General features: G+C 42.6%; 1 protein-coding gene across 1 annotated transcript in view; it reads right to left on the bottom strand.

Annotated features, from left to right (window-relative positions):
- Positions 1-16,135, bottom strand: part of LOC134818697 (mucin-3B-like) — a gene marked incomplete at its 5' end in the record, with an annotated part of 79,541 nt that overhangs the window by 16,584 nt on the left and 46,822 nt on the right. The window contains 22 exons of the mRNA XM_063828336.1: positions 463-648; positions 710-799; positions 909-1,082; positions 1,244-1,392; positions 2,413-2,526; positions 3,806-3,908; positions 4,769-4,869; positions 4,908-5,074; positions 5,740-5,877; positions 9,118-9,208; positions 9,397-10,469; positions 10,538-10,712; positions 11,083-11,236; positions 11,298-11,446; positions 11,490-11,593; positions 11,869-12,104; positions 12,315-12,593; positions 13,127-13,232; positions 13,462-13,762; positions 13,997-14,092; positions 14,873-14,932; positions 15,075-15,134. Coding sequence (XP_063684406.1) covers positions 463-648; positions 710-799; positions 909-1,082; positions 1,244-1,392; positions 2,413-2,526; positions 3,806-3,908; positions 4,769-4,869; positions 4,908-5,074; positions 5,740-5,877; positions 9,118-9,208; positions 9,397-10,469; positions 10,538-10,712; positions 11,083-11,236; positions 11,298-11,446; positions 11,490-11,593; positions 11,869-12,104; positions 12,315-12,593; positions 13,127-13,232; positions 13,462-13,762; positions 13,997-14,092; positions 14,873-14,932; positions 15,075-15,134 — 4,106 coding nt within the window. The remainder of the gene's footprint in view (positions 1-462; positions 649-709; positions 800-908; positions 1,083-1,243; positions 1,393-2,412; positions 2,527-3,805; positions 3,909-4,768; positions 4,870-4,907; positions 5,075-5,739; positions 5,878-9,117; positions 9,209-9,396; positions 10,470-10,537; positions 10,713-11,082; positions 11,237-11,297; positions 11,447-11,489; positions 11,594-11,868; positions 12,105-12,314; positions 12,594-13,126; positions 13,233-13,461; positions 13,763-13,996; positions 14,093-14,872; positions 14,933-15,074; positions 15,135-16,135) is intronic.

Here is a 16,135-nt window from a genome sequence, read left to right as displayed (position 1 = left end):
GGAAGGTGTTGTTGTACTGGATGAGCTTGATGGAGTGGTGGTTGAAGAAGTTGTTGTGCTAGATGAGCTAGAAGGCGTTGTTGTTGAGGATGATGTTGTGCTTGATGAACTGGAAGGTGTTGTTGTACTGGATGAGCTTGATGGAGTGGTGGTTGAAGAAGTTGTTGTGCTAGATGAGCTAGAAGGCGTTGTTGTTGAGGATGATGTTGTGCTTGATGAACTGGAAGGTGTTGTTGTACTGGATGAGCTTGATGGAGTGGTGGTTGAAGAAGTTGTTGTGCTAGATGAGCTAGAAGGCGTTGTTGTTGAGGATGATGTTGTGCTTGATGAACTGGAAGGTGTTGTTGTACTGGATGAGCTTGATGGAGTGGTGGGTTGAAGAAGTTGTTGTGCTAGATGAGCTAGAAGGCGTTGTTGTTGAGGATGATGGTTGTGCTTGATGAACTGGAAGGTGTGTTGTACTGGATGAGCTTTGATGGAGTGGTGGTTGATGAAGTTGTGTGGTGGAGGGTGTGAGGTTGATGTTGTGCTTGTTGAGGAATGAGGCGTTGTTGTTGAGGATGATGTTGTGCTTTGATGAACTGAAGTGTTGTTTGTCTGGATGAGCTTGATGGAGTGGTGGTTGAAGAAGTTGTTGTGCTAGATGAGCTAGAAGGCGTTGTTGTTGAGGATGATGTTGTGCTTGATGAACTGGAAGGTGTTGTTGTACTGGTTGAGCTTGATGGAGTGGTGGTTGAAGAAGGTTGTTGTGCTAGATGAGCTAGAAGGCGTTGTTGTTGAGGTGAGTTTTGCTTTATAACTGGAAGGGTTGGGGTTTTTGGATGAGCTTGTGGAAATGGGGGGTTGTGGAAAAGGTTGTTTGGGGATGAGCTAGAAGGGGTTGTTGTTGAGGATGAGTTGGTTGTAACTGGAAGGTGTTGTTGTACTGGATGGCTTGTGGAGAGGGTGGTTTAAGAAGTTTTTTGTTTCTAGATTTAGCTAGAAGGCGTTTTGGTGGGGGATGTGTTGTGCTGTGAACTGGAAGGTGTTGTGACTGGATGAGCTTTGATGGAGTGGGGTTGAAAGGTTGTTGTCTAGATGAGCTAAGGGTTGTTGTGAGATTGTTGGTGTGATGAAGGGTGTGACGGTGAGCGTGGTGGGGTAGAAGTTGTTGTGTAGAGAAAAGGGTGTTGTTTGGGGTAGTGTGTTGGACTGGAGGTTTTGTTTCGAGAGCTTTATGGGTGGGGAAAATGTTGTCAGATACTGAAGGCGTTTTGTTGAGGGATGTTTTCGAGAACTGGAAGGTGTTGTTGTACTGGATGAGCTTGATGGAGTGGTGGTTGAAGAAGTTGTTGTGCTAGATGAGCTAGAAGGCGTTGTTGTTGAGGATGATGTTGTGCTTGATGAACTGGAGGTGATTGTTGTACTGGATGAGCTTGATGGAGTGGTTGTTGTGAAGAAGTTGTTGTGCTAGATGAGCTAGGAAGGCGTTGTTGTTGAGGATGATGTTGTGCTTGATGAACTGGAAAGTGTGTTGTTGTACTGGATGAGCTTGATGGAGTGGTGGTTGAGAAGTTGTTGTGCTAGATGAGCTAGGAAGGCGTTGTTGTTGAGGATGATGTTGTGCTTGATGAACTGGAGGTGTTGTTGTACTGGATGAGCTTGTGGTAGTGGTGGTGAAGAAGTTGTTGTGCTAGATGAGCTAGAAGGCGTTGTTGTTGAGGATGATGTTGTGCTTGATGAACTGGAAGGTGTTGTTGTACTGGATGAGCTTGATGGAGTGGTGGTTGAAGAAGTTGTTGTGCTAGATGAGCTAGAAGGCGTTGTTGTTGAGGATGATGTTGTGCTTGATGAACTGGAAGGTGTTGTTGTACTGGATGAGCTTGATGGAGTGGTGGTTGAAGAAGTTGTTGTGCTAGATGAGCTAGAAGGCGTTGTTGTTGAGGATGATGTTGTGCTTGATGAACTGGAAGGTGTTGTTGTACTGGATGAGCTTGATGGAGTGGTGGTTGAAGAAGTTGTTGTGCTAGATGAGCTAGAAGGCGTTGTTGTTGAGGATGATGTTGTGCTTGATGAACTGGAAGGTGTTGTTGTACTGGATGAGCTTGATGGAGTGGTGGTTGAAGAAGTTGTTGTGCTAGATGAGCTAGAAGGCGTTGTTGTTGAGGATGATGTTGTGCTTGATGAACTGGAAGGTGTTGTTGTACTGGATGAGCTTGATGGAGTGGTGGTTGAAGAAGTTGTTGTGCTAGATGAGCTAGAAGGCGTTGTTGTTGAGGATGATGTTGTGCTTGATGAACTGGAAGGTGTTGTTGTACTGGATGAGCTTGATGGAGTGGTGGTTGAAGAAGTTGTTGTGCTAGATGAGCTAGAAGGCGTTGTTGTTGAGGATGATGTTGTGCTTGATGAACTGGAAGGTGTTGTTGTACTGGATGAGCTTGATGGAGTGGTGGTTGAAGAAGTTGTTGTGCTAGATGAGCTAGAAGGCGTTGTTGTTGAGGATGATGTTGTGCTTGATGAACTGGAAGGTGTTGTTGTACTGGATGAGCTTGATGGAGTGGTGGTTGAAGAAGTTGTTGTGCTAGATGAGCTAGAAGGCGTTGTTGTTGAGGATGATGTTGTGCTTATGAACTGGGAAAGGGGTTTGGGGGGAGGCTTTAGGGTGGGGGGTTTAAGAATTGTTGTGCAGATGAGCTAGAAGGGTTTGGTGTTGGGTTTATTTGGGGTTTTTAATGGAAATGGTTTTTTTGGGGGATTGTGAGTGGGGGTTGAAGGGTTGTTGTGGAAGGCTAGAAAGGGGTTTGTTGAATGATGGTTTTTTGTGTGGAAGGGTTTTTTGTCTGGGTAGCTTGATGGGTTTTGGTTTGAGAAGTTTTTTGCTGGACTGAAGGGTTTTTGTTGATGGGTTTTTGGGTTGGAATTTGGGAAAGGGGTTTTTGTCGTGACTTGAGGATGGTGTTTAAGAAGTTTTGTAGAAGCAGAAGGTTTTTGTTAGGATTTGAGGTGTTGTCGGGAAATGTTGTTTTATTATTAGCTTGTGGGGGTGGGTTGAAGGGTTGTTTTGGAGGGTGAGCTAAAAGGGGTTGGGTTTAGGGGTGTTTGCTTGAGCTGGGGGGTTGTTGTTGGAGAGTTTTTGGAGTGGGTGGGAAGGTTGTTGTCTAAAGAGCTTGAAGGGTTTTTTGTTTTAATGATTTTGTGCTTGAGAACTGGAAGGTTGTTGATGGTGGTATGGTGTGGTTTTAAAAAGGGTTTTTTGCTGATGACTGAAGGGTTGTTGTTGAGGATGATTTTGGGTGGAAGGGAAAGGGTTGTTTTAGTGAGTTATGGAGTGGTGTGAAAAAGGGTTTTTGGGAAAGAGCAGAAGGGGTTTGAGGGGTTTGGCTGATGAAAGGAAGGGGTTGTTGAGGAGATTGTGGGTGGTGGTGAAGAAATTGTTGTCTAAGGCTGAGGGTTTTGTTGAAGGGGATTGTTGTGTTGATGAACTGGGAAAGGGTTGTTGTTGGATGAAATTGGGATGTGTTTAAAAGTTTTGTCGATGGCTGAAGGGTGGGGTTGAGGGTGTTGTGGAGAACGGGAAAGGGTTTTTTTATGGATGATTAGGTGGTGGTTGAAAAGTGGTCTGATGAGCAGAAGGGTTTTGTTTGGGGTTGTTTTTCTTGTGGCTGAGGTTTTTGTTGTGAATTTGAGCTGAAGGTTGGTTTTTGGGGGGGGGGTTTTGGTTTTTTTGGAGAGAACTTTTTGGGGGTGTGGGTGAATTTTTGGGAAAAGGGGGTTGGGGGGTTTACGGATGACTTGTGGAGTGGTTGAAGAAATTGTGTGCTGTGACAGAAGGCGTTGTTGTTGAGGATGTGTTTTTGCTTGATGAACTGGGGGGTTTTTGTAGGATGAGCTTGAGGAGTGGTGGTTGAAAAGTTGTTGTGCTAGATGAGCTAGAAGGGGTTTTTTTTAGGATGATGTTGGCTTTAAAAAGGAAAAGGGTTTTTTTACGGAAGAGCTTTATGGAGTGGGGGTGAAGAAGTTGTTGTGCAGATGACTGAAGGCGTTTTTGTTTAGGAGATGTTGTGTTTTGAATGGGAAAGGGGTTTTTTACTGGGTCTTGATGGAGTGGTGGTTTAAAAAATTGTTGTGCTAGATGACTAGAAGGGTTTGTTGGGAGATGTGTGCTTGAGTGGGTGTTGGACTGGGTAGGGGTTTATTTTTGGGTTTTTGAAGAAGTTGGGCTGTGGTAGAAGGGGTTTTGTTGAAAAAAGGTTTTTTGGAAATGGAAGTGTGGTTTGGTGGGTTGTGGGGCTGGTGGTTGAAGGGGTTTTTGTTAGATAGGGGTAAAAAAGGGGTTGTTGAGGAGGTTGTGTTTTGTGAAGGTTTTTTTCAAAAGCTTGAGGGTGTGGGGAAGAAGTGTGTGCTTAAAGAACGGGGGGTTGTTTTGGGGGTTTATGGGTGTTGTGAAAGGGAAATGTTGTTTTACTGGTAGCTTGATGGATGGGGGTTTAAGGTTGTTGTCTGATGAGTGAAGGGTTGGTTGAGAGTGTTGTGCTTTTAGACTGGAGGTTGGTTCGGGAGTTGTTTGGGGGGGGTTTTTGGGAAATGTTTTGCTGAACTTGAGGTTTTTGTTGAGGGTGGGTTATGACTCGAAGGGGTTTGGTTGGAAAAGGGAAGGGTTTTTGGGTGGTTGTTGAGGGGTTGGGGTCTGATGAGCAGAAGGGTTGGTTGAAAGGGGGAAATTTTTGGGTTGATGCTGAAGTGTGTTGAGGAGGTTGTGGGTGGGGGTTGAGAAGTGGTTTGCAATGACTAGAAGGGTTTTGTTGGGGGATGAGTGTGCGATGAATGGGAAGGTGTTGTTGTACTGGATGAGCTTGATGGAGTGGTTGAAGAAATTGTTGTGCTAGATAGCTAAAGGCGTTGTTGTTGAGGAGGGTTTTCTTATGAACTGGAAGGGGGTTTTTGACGGAGAGCTTTATGGGGTGGTGGTTGAAAAAAGTTGTTGTGCTAATGAAAATGAAGGGGGTTGTTGTTTTAGGAGATGTTGTCGATGAACTGAAGGGTGGGTTGGGGATTTTAGGGTGGTGGGTTGAAGAAGGTTTTTGTGAGATAGAAGCTTGGTTTGGGAGTGTTGGCTTGATGAAAAGGGAAAGGGTGTTTTGGAGATTGTGGGGGTGGTTGAAGGGTTTTTTGTAATGAGTTGGGCTTTTGTTGAAATGTTTTTGTCTTAAATGGGAAGGGTGTTTTTGGAAAGGTTGTAGTGGGTTGGAAGAAGTTTTTGTTAGAGGTGAGGGGGTTGTTTTTGAGGTGTGTTTTTGATGACTGAGGGGTTGTTGCTGTGAGGGTGGAGGGTGTTTGGGTTTTTTGGTTGTGGAAAGGTTTTTTTGTTAAAGGTTTATGTTGGTTTTGAATTTTAAGGGTTGTTTGGGGATGGGGGGCTTTGAATGGTTGTGGTTTGAAGAAGTTTGTGTAAGAGAGCTGAAGGGTTGGGGTTTAGGGTTTTTTGTGCTTGATGAACTGGGAAAGGGTTTTTTTTATGGTGGTTGATGGGATGGGGTTTAGGTTTGGCTAAGAGCTGAAGGGTTGTTGTTTAGATGAGGGGCTATTTTTGGAAAAATGTTTTTTGTACTGGGATTGTGGGTGGTGGTTTTGAAGTTTTTGGTTGTGGCTAGAAGGGGTTGGGTTTTTTTTTTTGAGGATGAGTTTTTGCTTTATGAAATGGAGGTGTTGTTGTACTGGATGAGCTTTATGATGGTGTTGAAGAAGTTGTTGTGCAGAGACTAGAAGGCGTTGTTGTTTTGGGGTGTGTTGTGCTTAAGAACTGGAAGGGTTGTTGACTGGATAGCTTGAGGGGGTGGGGTTTAGAAGTTGTTGTGTAGAAAGCTAGAAGGGTTGTTGTTTTAGGATGGTGCTTTATGACTGGAAGGGGTTGTTGTACTGGATGAGCTTGAGGGGTGGGGGTTGAAGAAATTGTTTGCTAGATGAGCTAGAAGGGGTTTGTTTTAGGGGATGTTGGCTTTAGAACTGGAAGGGGTTTTTGACGGGTGACTTGATAGTGGGGTTAAGAATTTTGGGGCTAGATGACTAGAAGGGGTTGTTGTTGAGGATGATGTTGTGCTGATGATGGAGTGTTTTTGGGGGAGGGATATTGGGTTTTTTGGTGTTTAAGGGGGTTTGGTAGAGTGGGTTTTTTGGGGAAGGGTTTTGGAAAAGAGTTTGTTTGGGGGGGTTTGGAAGGGGGTGTTGAGGCTGGTTTGGGGGTGGTTTTTAAAAAAGGTTGTTGTCAGTGACTGAAGGGTTGTTGTTAGAGTGTTTGTTGATGAACAAAAAGGGGTTGTTGAGGGATTTTTGGATGGGGGAAGAAAGGGGTTTGAGATGAGCTGAAGGGTTGGTTGAGGGGTGTTTTGCGATGAACTGGGAAATTGTTGATGGGGGAGTTGAGGGTGTGGTTTAAGGTTGTGTCTGAGAGCTAAAAAGGGGGGTTTGGGAGGTTGTGCTAGAACGAAGGGTTGTTGTTAGGATGAATTGAGGGTGGTGGTAAGGTTGTTGTAGAGAGCGAAGGGTTGTTGGAGGTTTGTTTTGGATAACTGGGAAGGTGTTGTGTATGATGATTTATGGGGGGGGTTGGGAAAAAAGGGTTTTTGTCTGAGAGCTGAAGGGTTGTGTTGAGAGAGTTTGGGTTGATGACAAGGGGTGTTGTTTTACTGGGGTGACTGGGGGGGTGGGTTTTAAAAAAATTTGTTTTGCGGGGGGTAAAGGTTTTTTGTGAGGTGAGTTGTTTGAGAACGGGGTTTTGTTTTACTGATGAGTTGGGAGGATGGGTTTTTAAGGGGAAAGGTTGTGCTAATAGCAAAGGGTTTGTTGTTGAGGTGATTTGCTTTAGAATGGAAGGTGTTTTTGTACTGGATGAGTGAGGAGTGGTGGTTTTAAGAAATTGTTTGCTAGTAGCAGAAAGGGTTGTTTTTGGGATGAGTTTGCTTGAGAACTGGAAGGGTTGTTGTACTGGTGGCTTTTGGATGGTGGTTTTAAAAGTTGTGGCAGATGAGCTAGAAGGCTTGTGTTTAGGATGAGTGTGCTTGATGAATGGAAGTGTTGTTTTACGGATGACTTGAGGGGGTGGTGAAGAAGTTGTTGTGCTAGATGAGCAGAAAGGGGGTTGTTGTTAGGATGAGTTTTGGCTTGGAAAGGAAGGTGTTTTTGACGGTAGCTTGTGGGTGGGGTTGAAAAGTTGTTGTGCAGAGGCTAAAGGCTTGTTGTTGAAAGGGTGATTTGTCTGATGAACGGAAGGGGTTGTTGAAATGGGGGAAAACCTGAGGAGGGGGGGTTTTTAAAAAAGTTGTTGTGGGATGATGAAGGGGTTGTTGTTTAGGTGTGTTTGCGTGGAAATGGGGGGGGTGTTGGCTGGTGGCTAGGGGTGGGGTTGAAGAAGTTGTTGGGTAGTGAGAAAGCTTTTTTAGGTGTTTTTGTCTTGATGAATGGGGGGGTGTTTTGGATGGGGCTTGGAGGTGGTTTTTAAGAAAAATGTTGTGCTGAGACTGAAGGGTTTTGTTGGGGGGTTGTGGGTTTTGTGGAAATTTTTTTGTAGAAGAAGGGTTGGGGGTTTTTTAGGTTTTGTGTAAGGTTAGAAGGAGGGTGTGTTGGGGTGTTGGTGAACTGAAAGGGTTTTTTTAGTGAGGGCTTGGAATGGGGTGGTTTTTTGAAAGAAGTTGGTGTGATGAAGAAATTTTTGGTTTTTGGAGATGTTTTTTGAGAAAAAAAAGGAAGGGGTTTTTGACTGGGAAAACTTTTATGGAGTGGTGGGTTTAAAAATTGTTGGTAATGAGCGAAGGGGTTGTTGTTTGGGGTGTGTTTGCTTTATGAACCGGAATGTGTTGTTTACTGGTGAGCTTGATGAGTGGTGGTTGAAGAAGTTTTTGTGCTAGGAGCTAAAAGGGGTTGTTTTTGGGGATGTTTTGCTTGTGAACTGGGAAAGGGGTTTTTGTAAAGGATGATTTTTGGTGGGGGGTTGAAGAAGTTGTTGTGCTAGAGGCTAGAAAGGGGTTTTTGTTGAGGATGAGTTGGCTTGATGAACTGAAAGGGGTTTTTGTACTGAAGCTTTAGGGGGTGGTGGTTGAAGAAGGGTTTTTGCTAGAGGCTGGGTTGTTGTGGGTATGTTTTGTTGGAACTGAAGGGTTTTTTGATGGTGGTTGAAGGAGTGGGGGTTTTTAGAAGGTTGTTGTGAGGAAAAAGGGGTTTTTGTTAGATGAGGGTTTTGCTTTATGACGAAGGTGTTGTTTAAAGGATGGTTGTGGAGTGGGTTTTAAGGTTGTTGTGGGGAGAAATTTTTTGGGTTTGAAGGGTTGTTGTTGGGGGATAGGTGTTGTGAACGGGAAAGGGGTTTTGTCGGGGGAGCTGAGGGTGGGGTTGAAAAGTTTTTGTGCTGATGACTGAAGGGTTGTTTGAGGATGAGTTTTTGCTTGTGGGGGAAGGGTTTTGTTGGGTGAGCTTGAAGGGTGGTGTTGAAGAAGTTTTGTGTGATACTGAAGGGGTTGTTGTTAGGATGGGTGTTTAGATGGAAGTTTTTGTTTTATGGAAAAAGGTTTAGGTGTGGGTTTTGGTTTAAAAATTGTTGTTTTGGAAATGAATTGGGTTTTTTGAGGTTGAAGTTTGGTAAAGGGGGTGTTGGGTTTAAACGGGTGGTTTTTGATGGGGGGTGGTTTAAGGTTTTGTGCAGAGAGCTAGAAGGCGTTTTGTTTTAGGATGAGTTTTGCTTGATGAACTGGAAGGTGTTTTTTGTAAGGATGGCTTTAGGGGGGTGGTTGAAGAAGTTGTTTTGCTAGTGAGCTAGAAAGGGGTTTTTTGTTGAGGTGATTTTGCTTGAAGAACGGGGGGGGTTGTTGTACTGGATGGCTTGATGGATGGGTTGAAAAAGTTTGTTTTTCAGAAGATAAAGGCGTTTTTTGGGATGATGTTTGCTTATGAACGGGGTTTTTGGGACTGGGTGAGTTTAGGAGTGGGGGTTGAAAAAGGTTTTTTGTGAAGAAGGTTGTTGTGAGGAGATGTTGTCTTGATGAACTGGTAGGTGTGTTGAAGGGGAAATTGTTGAGTGGGTGAAGAAGGTTGTGTGTTGAGAGAAGGGTTGTTTTTGAGGATATTTGCTGAGATGAAGGTGTTGTGTACTGGAATGAGCTTTATGGAGGGTGGTTGAAGAAGTTGTTGTGCTAGATGAGCTAGAAGGCGTTGTTGTTGAGGATGATGTTGTGCTTGATGACTGGGAAAGGGTTTTTTGTTGATGATTTAGATGAGGTTGAAGGTTGGTGTGTGGGTAGAAGGTTGTTGTGAGAAATTGTGATGGTGAAGGGTTGTGTTGAGGATGAGTTTGTTTGGGGTGGGTTTTTGGAAGGGTTTTTTTGTTAATGGTAGAGGTAGTTGTTGAAGAAGGTTGTTGTGCTGAAGAACTGGGAAGGGGTTGTTGTTGGGATGAGTTGTGGTGTGGTGGAAGTGTTTTTGGTACGGGTGGCTTGAGGTGGTTTGGGGAAGAAGTTTTTGTGCTGATGAACTGAAGGGTTGTTGTTGAGGAAAGGGGTGGTGGTTAGAAGAAGTGTTGTTTCTGATGAGCTTGATGGGGTGTGTTGGAAGTTGTTGTGCTTGATGAACTAGAAGGGTTGTTTTGATGAGGTTGTGTTGATGTTGAAGGGGTTGTTGTACTGGGTGAGCTGAAGGGTTGGGGTTGAAAGGGTTGTTGTGCTGATGACTGAAGGGTTGTTGTTGAGGTGATGTTGTGGTTGTGAGAAGTTGTTGTCTAGATGAGCTGATGGGTGGTGTTGAAGAAGTGTGTGCTTGATGACTGGAAGGGTTGTTGTTGGGATGATGTGTGTTGGAATTGGAAGGGTTGTTGTCTGGGTGAGCTTGAAGGGTGGTGGTTGAGAAGTTGTGCTTGATGAACTGGGAAAGGGTTGTTGTTGAGGATGATGTTGTGGTTGTGAACGAAGGTTGTTGTTGTACTGGAGAGGCTTTTTGGGTTGGGGGATGAAGTTGTTTTTGATGAGCTGAAGGGTTGGGGTTGTGTGGGGTTTTAAGGTTTTTGTGCACGATGGAAGGTGTTTTTGAGAAATTTGGGTGAACTGAAGGTTGTGTCTGGTGGTTGAAGGAGTTGGTTTGGTTAGAAGAATGTGTTGATGTGAGGTTGTTTTGAGGTGAGTTTGTTGAAATGGGTGTTGTTGTACTGATGATTTTGGGGTGGTGGTTGAAAAGTTGTTGTGCTAGATGAGCTAGAAGGCGTTTTTGTTGAGGATGAGTTGTGTTGATGAACTGGAAGGTGTTGTTGTTACGGATGAGCTTGATGGAGTGGTGGTTGAAGAAGTTGTTGTCTAATGAGCTAGAAGGGTTGTTGTTGAGGATGATGTTGTGCTTGATGAACTGGGAAATGTTGTTTGTACTGGATGAGCTTGATGGAGTGGTGGTTGAAGAAGTTGTTGTGCTAGAAGAGCTAGAAGGCGTTGTTGTTGAGGATGGATGTTGTGCTTGATGAACTGGAAGGTGTTGTTTACTGGATGAGCTTGATGGAGTGGTGGTTGAAAAAGTTGTTGTGCAAAATAGCTAGAAGGCGTTGTTGTTGAGGATGATGTTGTGCTTGATGAACTGGAAAAGGGGTTGTTGTACTGGATGAATGATGGAGTGGTGGTTGAAAAAGTTGTTGTGCTAGATGAGCTAGAAGGCGTTGTTGTTGAGGATGATGTTGGCTTGATGAATGGAAGGGTTGTTGTACTGGATGACTTGATGGAAATGGGGGTTTGGGTTTAAGAAGTTGTTGTGGGTAGAGGTAGAAGTTGTTTCTTGAAGGGTAAGGTGTTGATGACTGGAGTTTGGTGGTGAGTTGATGGGGTGTTGAAGAAGTTGGGCGTGGTTTGAAGGGTTGTGTTGGATGAATTGTGTTTTGAACTGGAAGGGTTTTTGTTTGGTGGTTGAAGAAGTTGTGGTGAAGAAAGTGTTGTGGGTGGTAGAAGGGTTTTTTTGGGATGAGTTGGTGTTGATGAAATGGAAGGTTGTGGATGGTGGTTGAAGGGGTTTTTGAGAAATGGTTTAGAAAGAGCTAGAATGGTTGTGGGGATGATGTTGTGCTTGATGCTGGAAGGTGTTGTTTACTGATGAGCTTGATGAGTGGTGGTTGAAGAATTGTTGTGCTAGATGACTAAAAGGGGTTGTTGTTGAGGATGTGTTGTGGGTTGATGAACTGGAAGGTGTTGTTGTACTGGATGAGCTTGATGGAGTTGGTTGAAGAAGTTGTTGTGCTAGATGACTAGAAGGCGTTGTTGTTGAGGATGATGTTGTGCTGATGAACTGGAAAGGGGTTGTTGTACTGGATAGCTTGAAGGGTGGTGGTTGAAGAAGTTGTTGTGCTAGATGAGCTAGAAGGCGTTGTTTTTTGAGGATGAAGTGTGCTTGATGAACTGGAAGGTGTTGTTGTACTGGATGAGCTTGATGGAGTGGTGGTTGAAGAAGTTGTTGGCTAAAATGAGCTAGAAGGCGTTGTTGTTGAGATGATGTTGTGCTTGAATGAAGGATTTGTTGTTAAGGCTTGATAGGAGTGGTGGTTGGGAAGAAGTTGTTGTCGAGTGAGTAGGAGGTTGTTGTGAGGATGATGTTTTGTTGATGACTGGGGGAGTTTGTTGTATGGGTGTTGAGAGTGTGGTGAGAGGTGGTCTGTGAGTTGAGGATGTGTGTTGTTTAATGGGAATGTTTTGTCGATTTAGTGTGGTTTAAGAGTTGTGTTTGTACTGGAAGGCGTGTTGATTGAGAGGTGTTTGGTTAAGAAAGGTGTGTTTTTAAAGCTGAGGCGTTGTTGGAGGAGATTTTTGTGCTGATGAACTGAAGGGTTGTTGTTATGGATGGTTTATGGAGTGTGTTTAAGGGAAATTGTTGTCTGATGACAGAAGCGTGTTGTTGAAGAGTTTTTGTGCTTATGAATGGAAGGTGTTGTTGATGGATGAGCTTGATGGAGGTGGTAAGGTTGTTTGCTAGATGAGCTTGAAGGGTGGTTGTTGAAGGGTGTGTTGTGCTTGATGAACTGAAAGGGGTTTGTTGAGGGTGATTTATGGTGGTTGATGAAGGAAGTTGTTGTCTGATGAGCTTGAGGGTTGGTGTTGAGGGTTGTTGTGCTTGATGAACTGAAGGGTTGTTGTATGGGTGAGTTGATGGTTTTGGTGAAGGTTTGTCTAATGAGTTGAAGGGTTGTGTTGAGGTTGTTGTGCGATGGAAATGGAAGGTGTTTTTTCTGGATGACTGAATGGAGTGGTGGTTGAGATTGTGGTGTAGATGGCTAGAAGGTTGTTGTTGAGTGATGGGTGTGTTTAAGGAAGTGTTGTTGTCTTGATGACTGAAGGGTTGTGGTTGAAGAAGTTGTTGTGAGTGAGTTGAAGGGTTTTTGTTTTAGATGATGTGGCTTTGATGAAGGAAAGGGGTTGTTGTCTGGATGGAACTGGAGGGTGTTGAGAAGTGTTTGGGTGAAGAGTGAGGTGAAGGCGTTGTTGTGAGGATGAGTTTGTTTATGAATGGAGTTTTTTGTACTGGAGGAGTTGATGGAGTGGGGGGTTGAAGAAGTTTTTGTGTGATAGTAGAAAGGCGTTGTTGTTGAGGATGATGTTGTGCTTGATGAACTGAAGGGTGTTGTTGTATGGATGAGCTTTAATGGTGGTGGTTGTGAAGTTGTTGGTGCTAGATGAGCTAGAAGGGGTTTTTGAGGATGAGTTGGTTGATGAACTGGAAGGTTTTTGTTTCTGGCTGTGAGTGTGGTGAAGAAGGTTGTGTAAATGAAAAGGTTGTGTTGATGAGAAGGTTGTTGTTGAAGAGAGTGGTTTTTTTACTGGAAGGTTGGATGGATGATTGAGAAAGTTGTGGTTGAAAAAGGGTTGTTGTGAGGGGTTGAAAGGGGGGGTTTTGTTTGGATGAGGGTTTTGTTGTGAAGGAAGGGTTTTTTGGCTAGATGAGCTGAAGGGTTGGGGGTTGAGAAGTTTGTTGTGCTTGAGACTGAAGGGTTGTTGTTTAGGATGATGTTTTGCTGATGAAGGGAAAGGGTTTTTGTCTAATGAGCTTGAGGAGTGTGGGTTTTTAGAAGTTGTTGTGCTGATGAACCCGAAGGTTTTTTGTTGAGGATGATCTTGGGTGGTGAATGGGAAAGGGGTTTTTGTACTGGATGAGCTTGTTGGTGGGTTTTAAGAAATTTTTGTGCTTGATGAACTGAAGGGTTGTTGTTGATGAGTTGTGTGGTGTTGGGAAGGGGTTTTTGTACTGATGAGCTGAAGGGTTGGGGTTGAAGATTGTTTGTGTAGTGACTAGAAGGTTTGTTTGAGGATGATTTGGTGGGTGGGTAGAAGTTGTTGTTTTGATGGAGAGGCTTGTGGGGTGTGGTTGAGAAGTGTGTGTGTGATGACTGAAGTGTTGTGGGTTGGTTGAGAAAGTGTTGTTGATGACTGGAAGGCGTGTTGTTGGGGGAAAGGGGTTGTAATGGTGAAAGTGTTTGTGTACGATGAGCTTGAAGGGTTGTTGTTGAAGGGGTTTTTGTGCTTGATGACTGGAAGGGTTGTTGTATGGATGAGCTTGATGATGAGTGTTGGAATGGGGTAGATGAGAGATGGGTGGGGTTGAGAAGTTTTTTGTTCCCGATGACTGGGAAGGGGGTTGTTGAGGTGGCTTGTGGAGTGGGGTGGAAGATTGTTGTTAGATGAGCTTGAAGGCGTTGTTGTTTAGAAGTTTTTGTGCTTGATGAACTGAAGGTGTTGTTGATGGTGGCTTGATGAAATGGGGTTGGAAATTGTTGGTAGATGAGCTGAAAGGGTTTTTTGAAGGGGTTGTTTGTGCTTAGAATGAAGGGTTGTTGATGGATGAGATTTTGATGGTGGGTTTAAGAAGTTGTTGTGAAAATGAGCTAGAAGGGTGGTGGTTGAGGAGATGTTGTGCTGATGAACTGAAGGGTTGTTGTTGGGATGATTGTGGATGGGTTTTAAGAAGTTGTTGTGCTGGGGAGCTAGGAGGGTGGTTGGAGGATAGTTGTGCTGATGACGAGGGTTGTTGTAGGATGAGTTTTATGGAAGTGGGGGAAGAAGGTTGTGCTAGATGGCAGAAGGCGTTGTTGTTGGGTGGATGTTGTGCTTGATGACTGAAGGGTGTTGTTGAGGGATGGATGACTAGGTGTTGTGTTGGTGTTGAGATGGAGTTGTTGGAAGAGATTGGTTTGGGGTAGGATGAGTTTTTTGTTGAGGATGGTTTTTTTTTTTTTTTTTTTTTTTTTTTTTTTTTTTTTTTTTTTTTTTTTTTTTTTTTTTTTTTTTTTTTTTTTTTTTTTTTTTTTTTTTTTTTTTTTTTTTTTTTTTTTTTTTTTTTTTTTTTTTTTTTTTTTTTTTTTTTTTTTTTTTTTTTTTTTTTTTTTTTTTTTTTTTTTTTTTTTTTTTTTTTTTTTTTTTTTTTTTTTTTTTTTTTTTTTTTTTTTTTTTTTTTTTTTTTTTTTTTTTTTTTTTTTTTTTTTTTTTTTTTTTTTTTTTTTTTTTTTTTTTTTTTTTTTTTTTTTTTTTTTTTTTTTTTTTTTTTTTTTTTTTTTTTTTTTTTTTTTTTTTTTTTTTTTTTTTTTTTTTTTTTTTTTTTTTTTTTTTTTTTTTTTTTTTTTTTTTTTTTTTTTTTTTTTTTTTTTTTTTTTTTTTTTTTTTTTTTTTTTTTTTTTTTTTTTTTTTTTTTTTTTTTTTTTTTTTTTTTTTTTTTTTTTTTTTTTTTTTTTTTTTTTTTTTTTTTTTTTTTTTTTTTTTTTTTTTTTTTTTTTTTTTTTTTTTTTTTTTTTTTTTTTTTTTTTTTTTTGTTGTGCTTGATGAACCCGGAAGGTGTTTGTTGTACTGGATGAGCTTGAGGGGTGGTGGGTTTAAAGAATTTTTGTGCTAGAGAGCAAAGCGTTTGTTGTTGAGGATGAGGTTGTGCTTGATGAACTGGAAGGTGTTGTTGTACTGGATGACTTGATGAGTGGTGGTTGAAGAAGTTGTTGTGCTAGATGAGCTAGAAGGCGTTGTTGTTGAGGATGATGTTGTGCTGATGAACTGGAAGGTGTTTGTTGTACTGGATGAGCTTGATGGAGTGGTGGTTGAAGAAGTTGTTGTGCTAGATGAGCTAGAAGGCGTTGTTGTTGAGGATGATGTTGTGCTTGATGAACTGGAAGGTGTTGTTGTACTGGATGAGCTTGATGGAGTGGTGGTGAAGAAGTTGTTGTGCTAGATGAGCTAGAAGCGTTGTTGTTGAGGATGATGTTGTGCTTGATGAACTGGAAGGTGTTGTTGTAGCTGGATGAGCTTGATGGAGTGGTGGTTGAAGAAGTTGTTGTGCTAGATGAGCTAGAAGGGCGTTGTTGTTGAGGATGATGTTGTGCTTGATGAACTGGAAGGTGTTGTTGTACTGGATGAGCTTGATGGAGTGGTGGTTGAAGAAGTTGTTGTGCTAGATGAGCTAGAAGGCGTTGTTGTTGAGGATGATGTTGTGCTTGATGAACTGGAAGGTGTTGTTGTACTGGATGAGCTTGATGGAGTGGTGGTTGAAGAAGTTGTTGTGCTAGATGAGCTAGAAGGCGTTGTTGTTGAGATGATGTTGTGCTTGATGAACTGGAAGGTGTTGTTGTACTGGATGAGCTTGATGGAGTGGTGGTTGAAGAAGTTGTTGTGCTAGATGAGCTAGAAGGCGTTGTTGTTGAGGATGATGTTGTGCTTGATGAACTGGAAGGTGTTGTTGTACTGGATGAGCTTGATGGAGTGGTGGTTGAAGAAGTTGTTGTGCTAGATGAGCTAGAAGGCGTTGTTGTTGAGGATGATGTTGTGCTTGATGAACTGGAAGGTGTTGTTGTACTGGATGAGCTTGATGGAGTGGTGGTTGAAGAAGTTTGTTGTGCTAGATGAGCTAGAAGGCGTTGTTGTTGAGGATGATGTTGTGCTTTGATGAACTGGAAGGTGTTGTTGTACTGGATGAGCTTGATGGAGTGGTGGTTGAAGAAGTTGTTGTGCTAGATGAGCTAGAAGGCGTTGTTGTTGAGGATGATGTTGTGCTTGATGAACTGGAAGGTGTTGTTGTACTGGATGAGCTTGATGGAGTGGTGGTTGAAGAAGTTGTTGTGCTAGATGAGCTAGAAGGCGTTGTTGTTGAGGATGATGTTGTGCTTGATGAACTGGAAGGT

The sequence above is a fragment of the Bolinopsis microptera genome, chromosome 7, assembly GCF_026151205.1.
Source record: "Bolinopsis microptera isolate Bmic1 chromosome 7, MBARI_Bmic_1.0, whole genome shotgun sequence".
Taxonomy (NCBI): domain Eukaryota; kingdom Metazoa; phylum Ctenophora; class Tentaculata; order Lobata; family Bolinopsidae; genus Bolinopsis; species Bolinopsis microptera.
The sequence above is the reverse complement of the archived record's forward strand: the minus strand, read 5'-3'. Positions and strand labels throughout refer to the sequence as shown.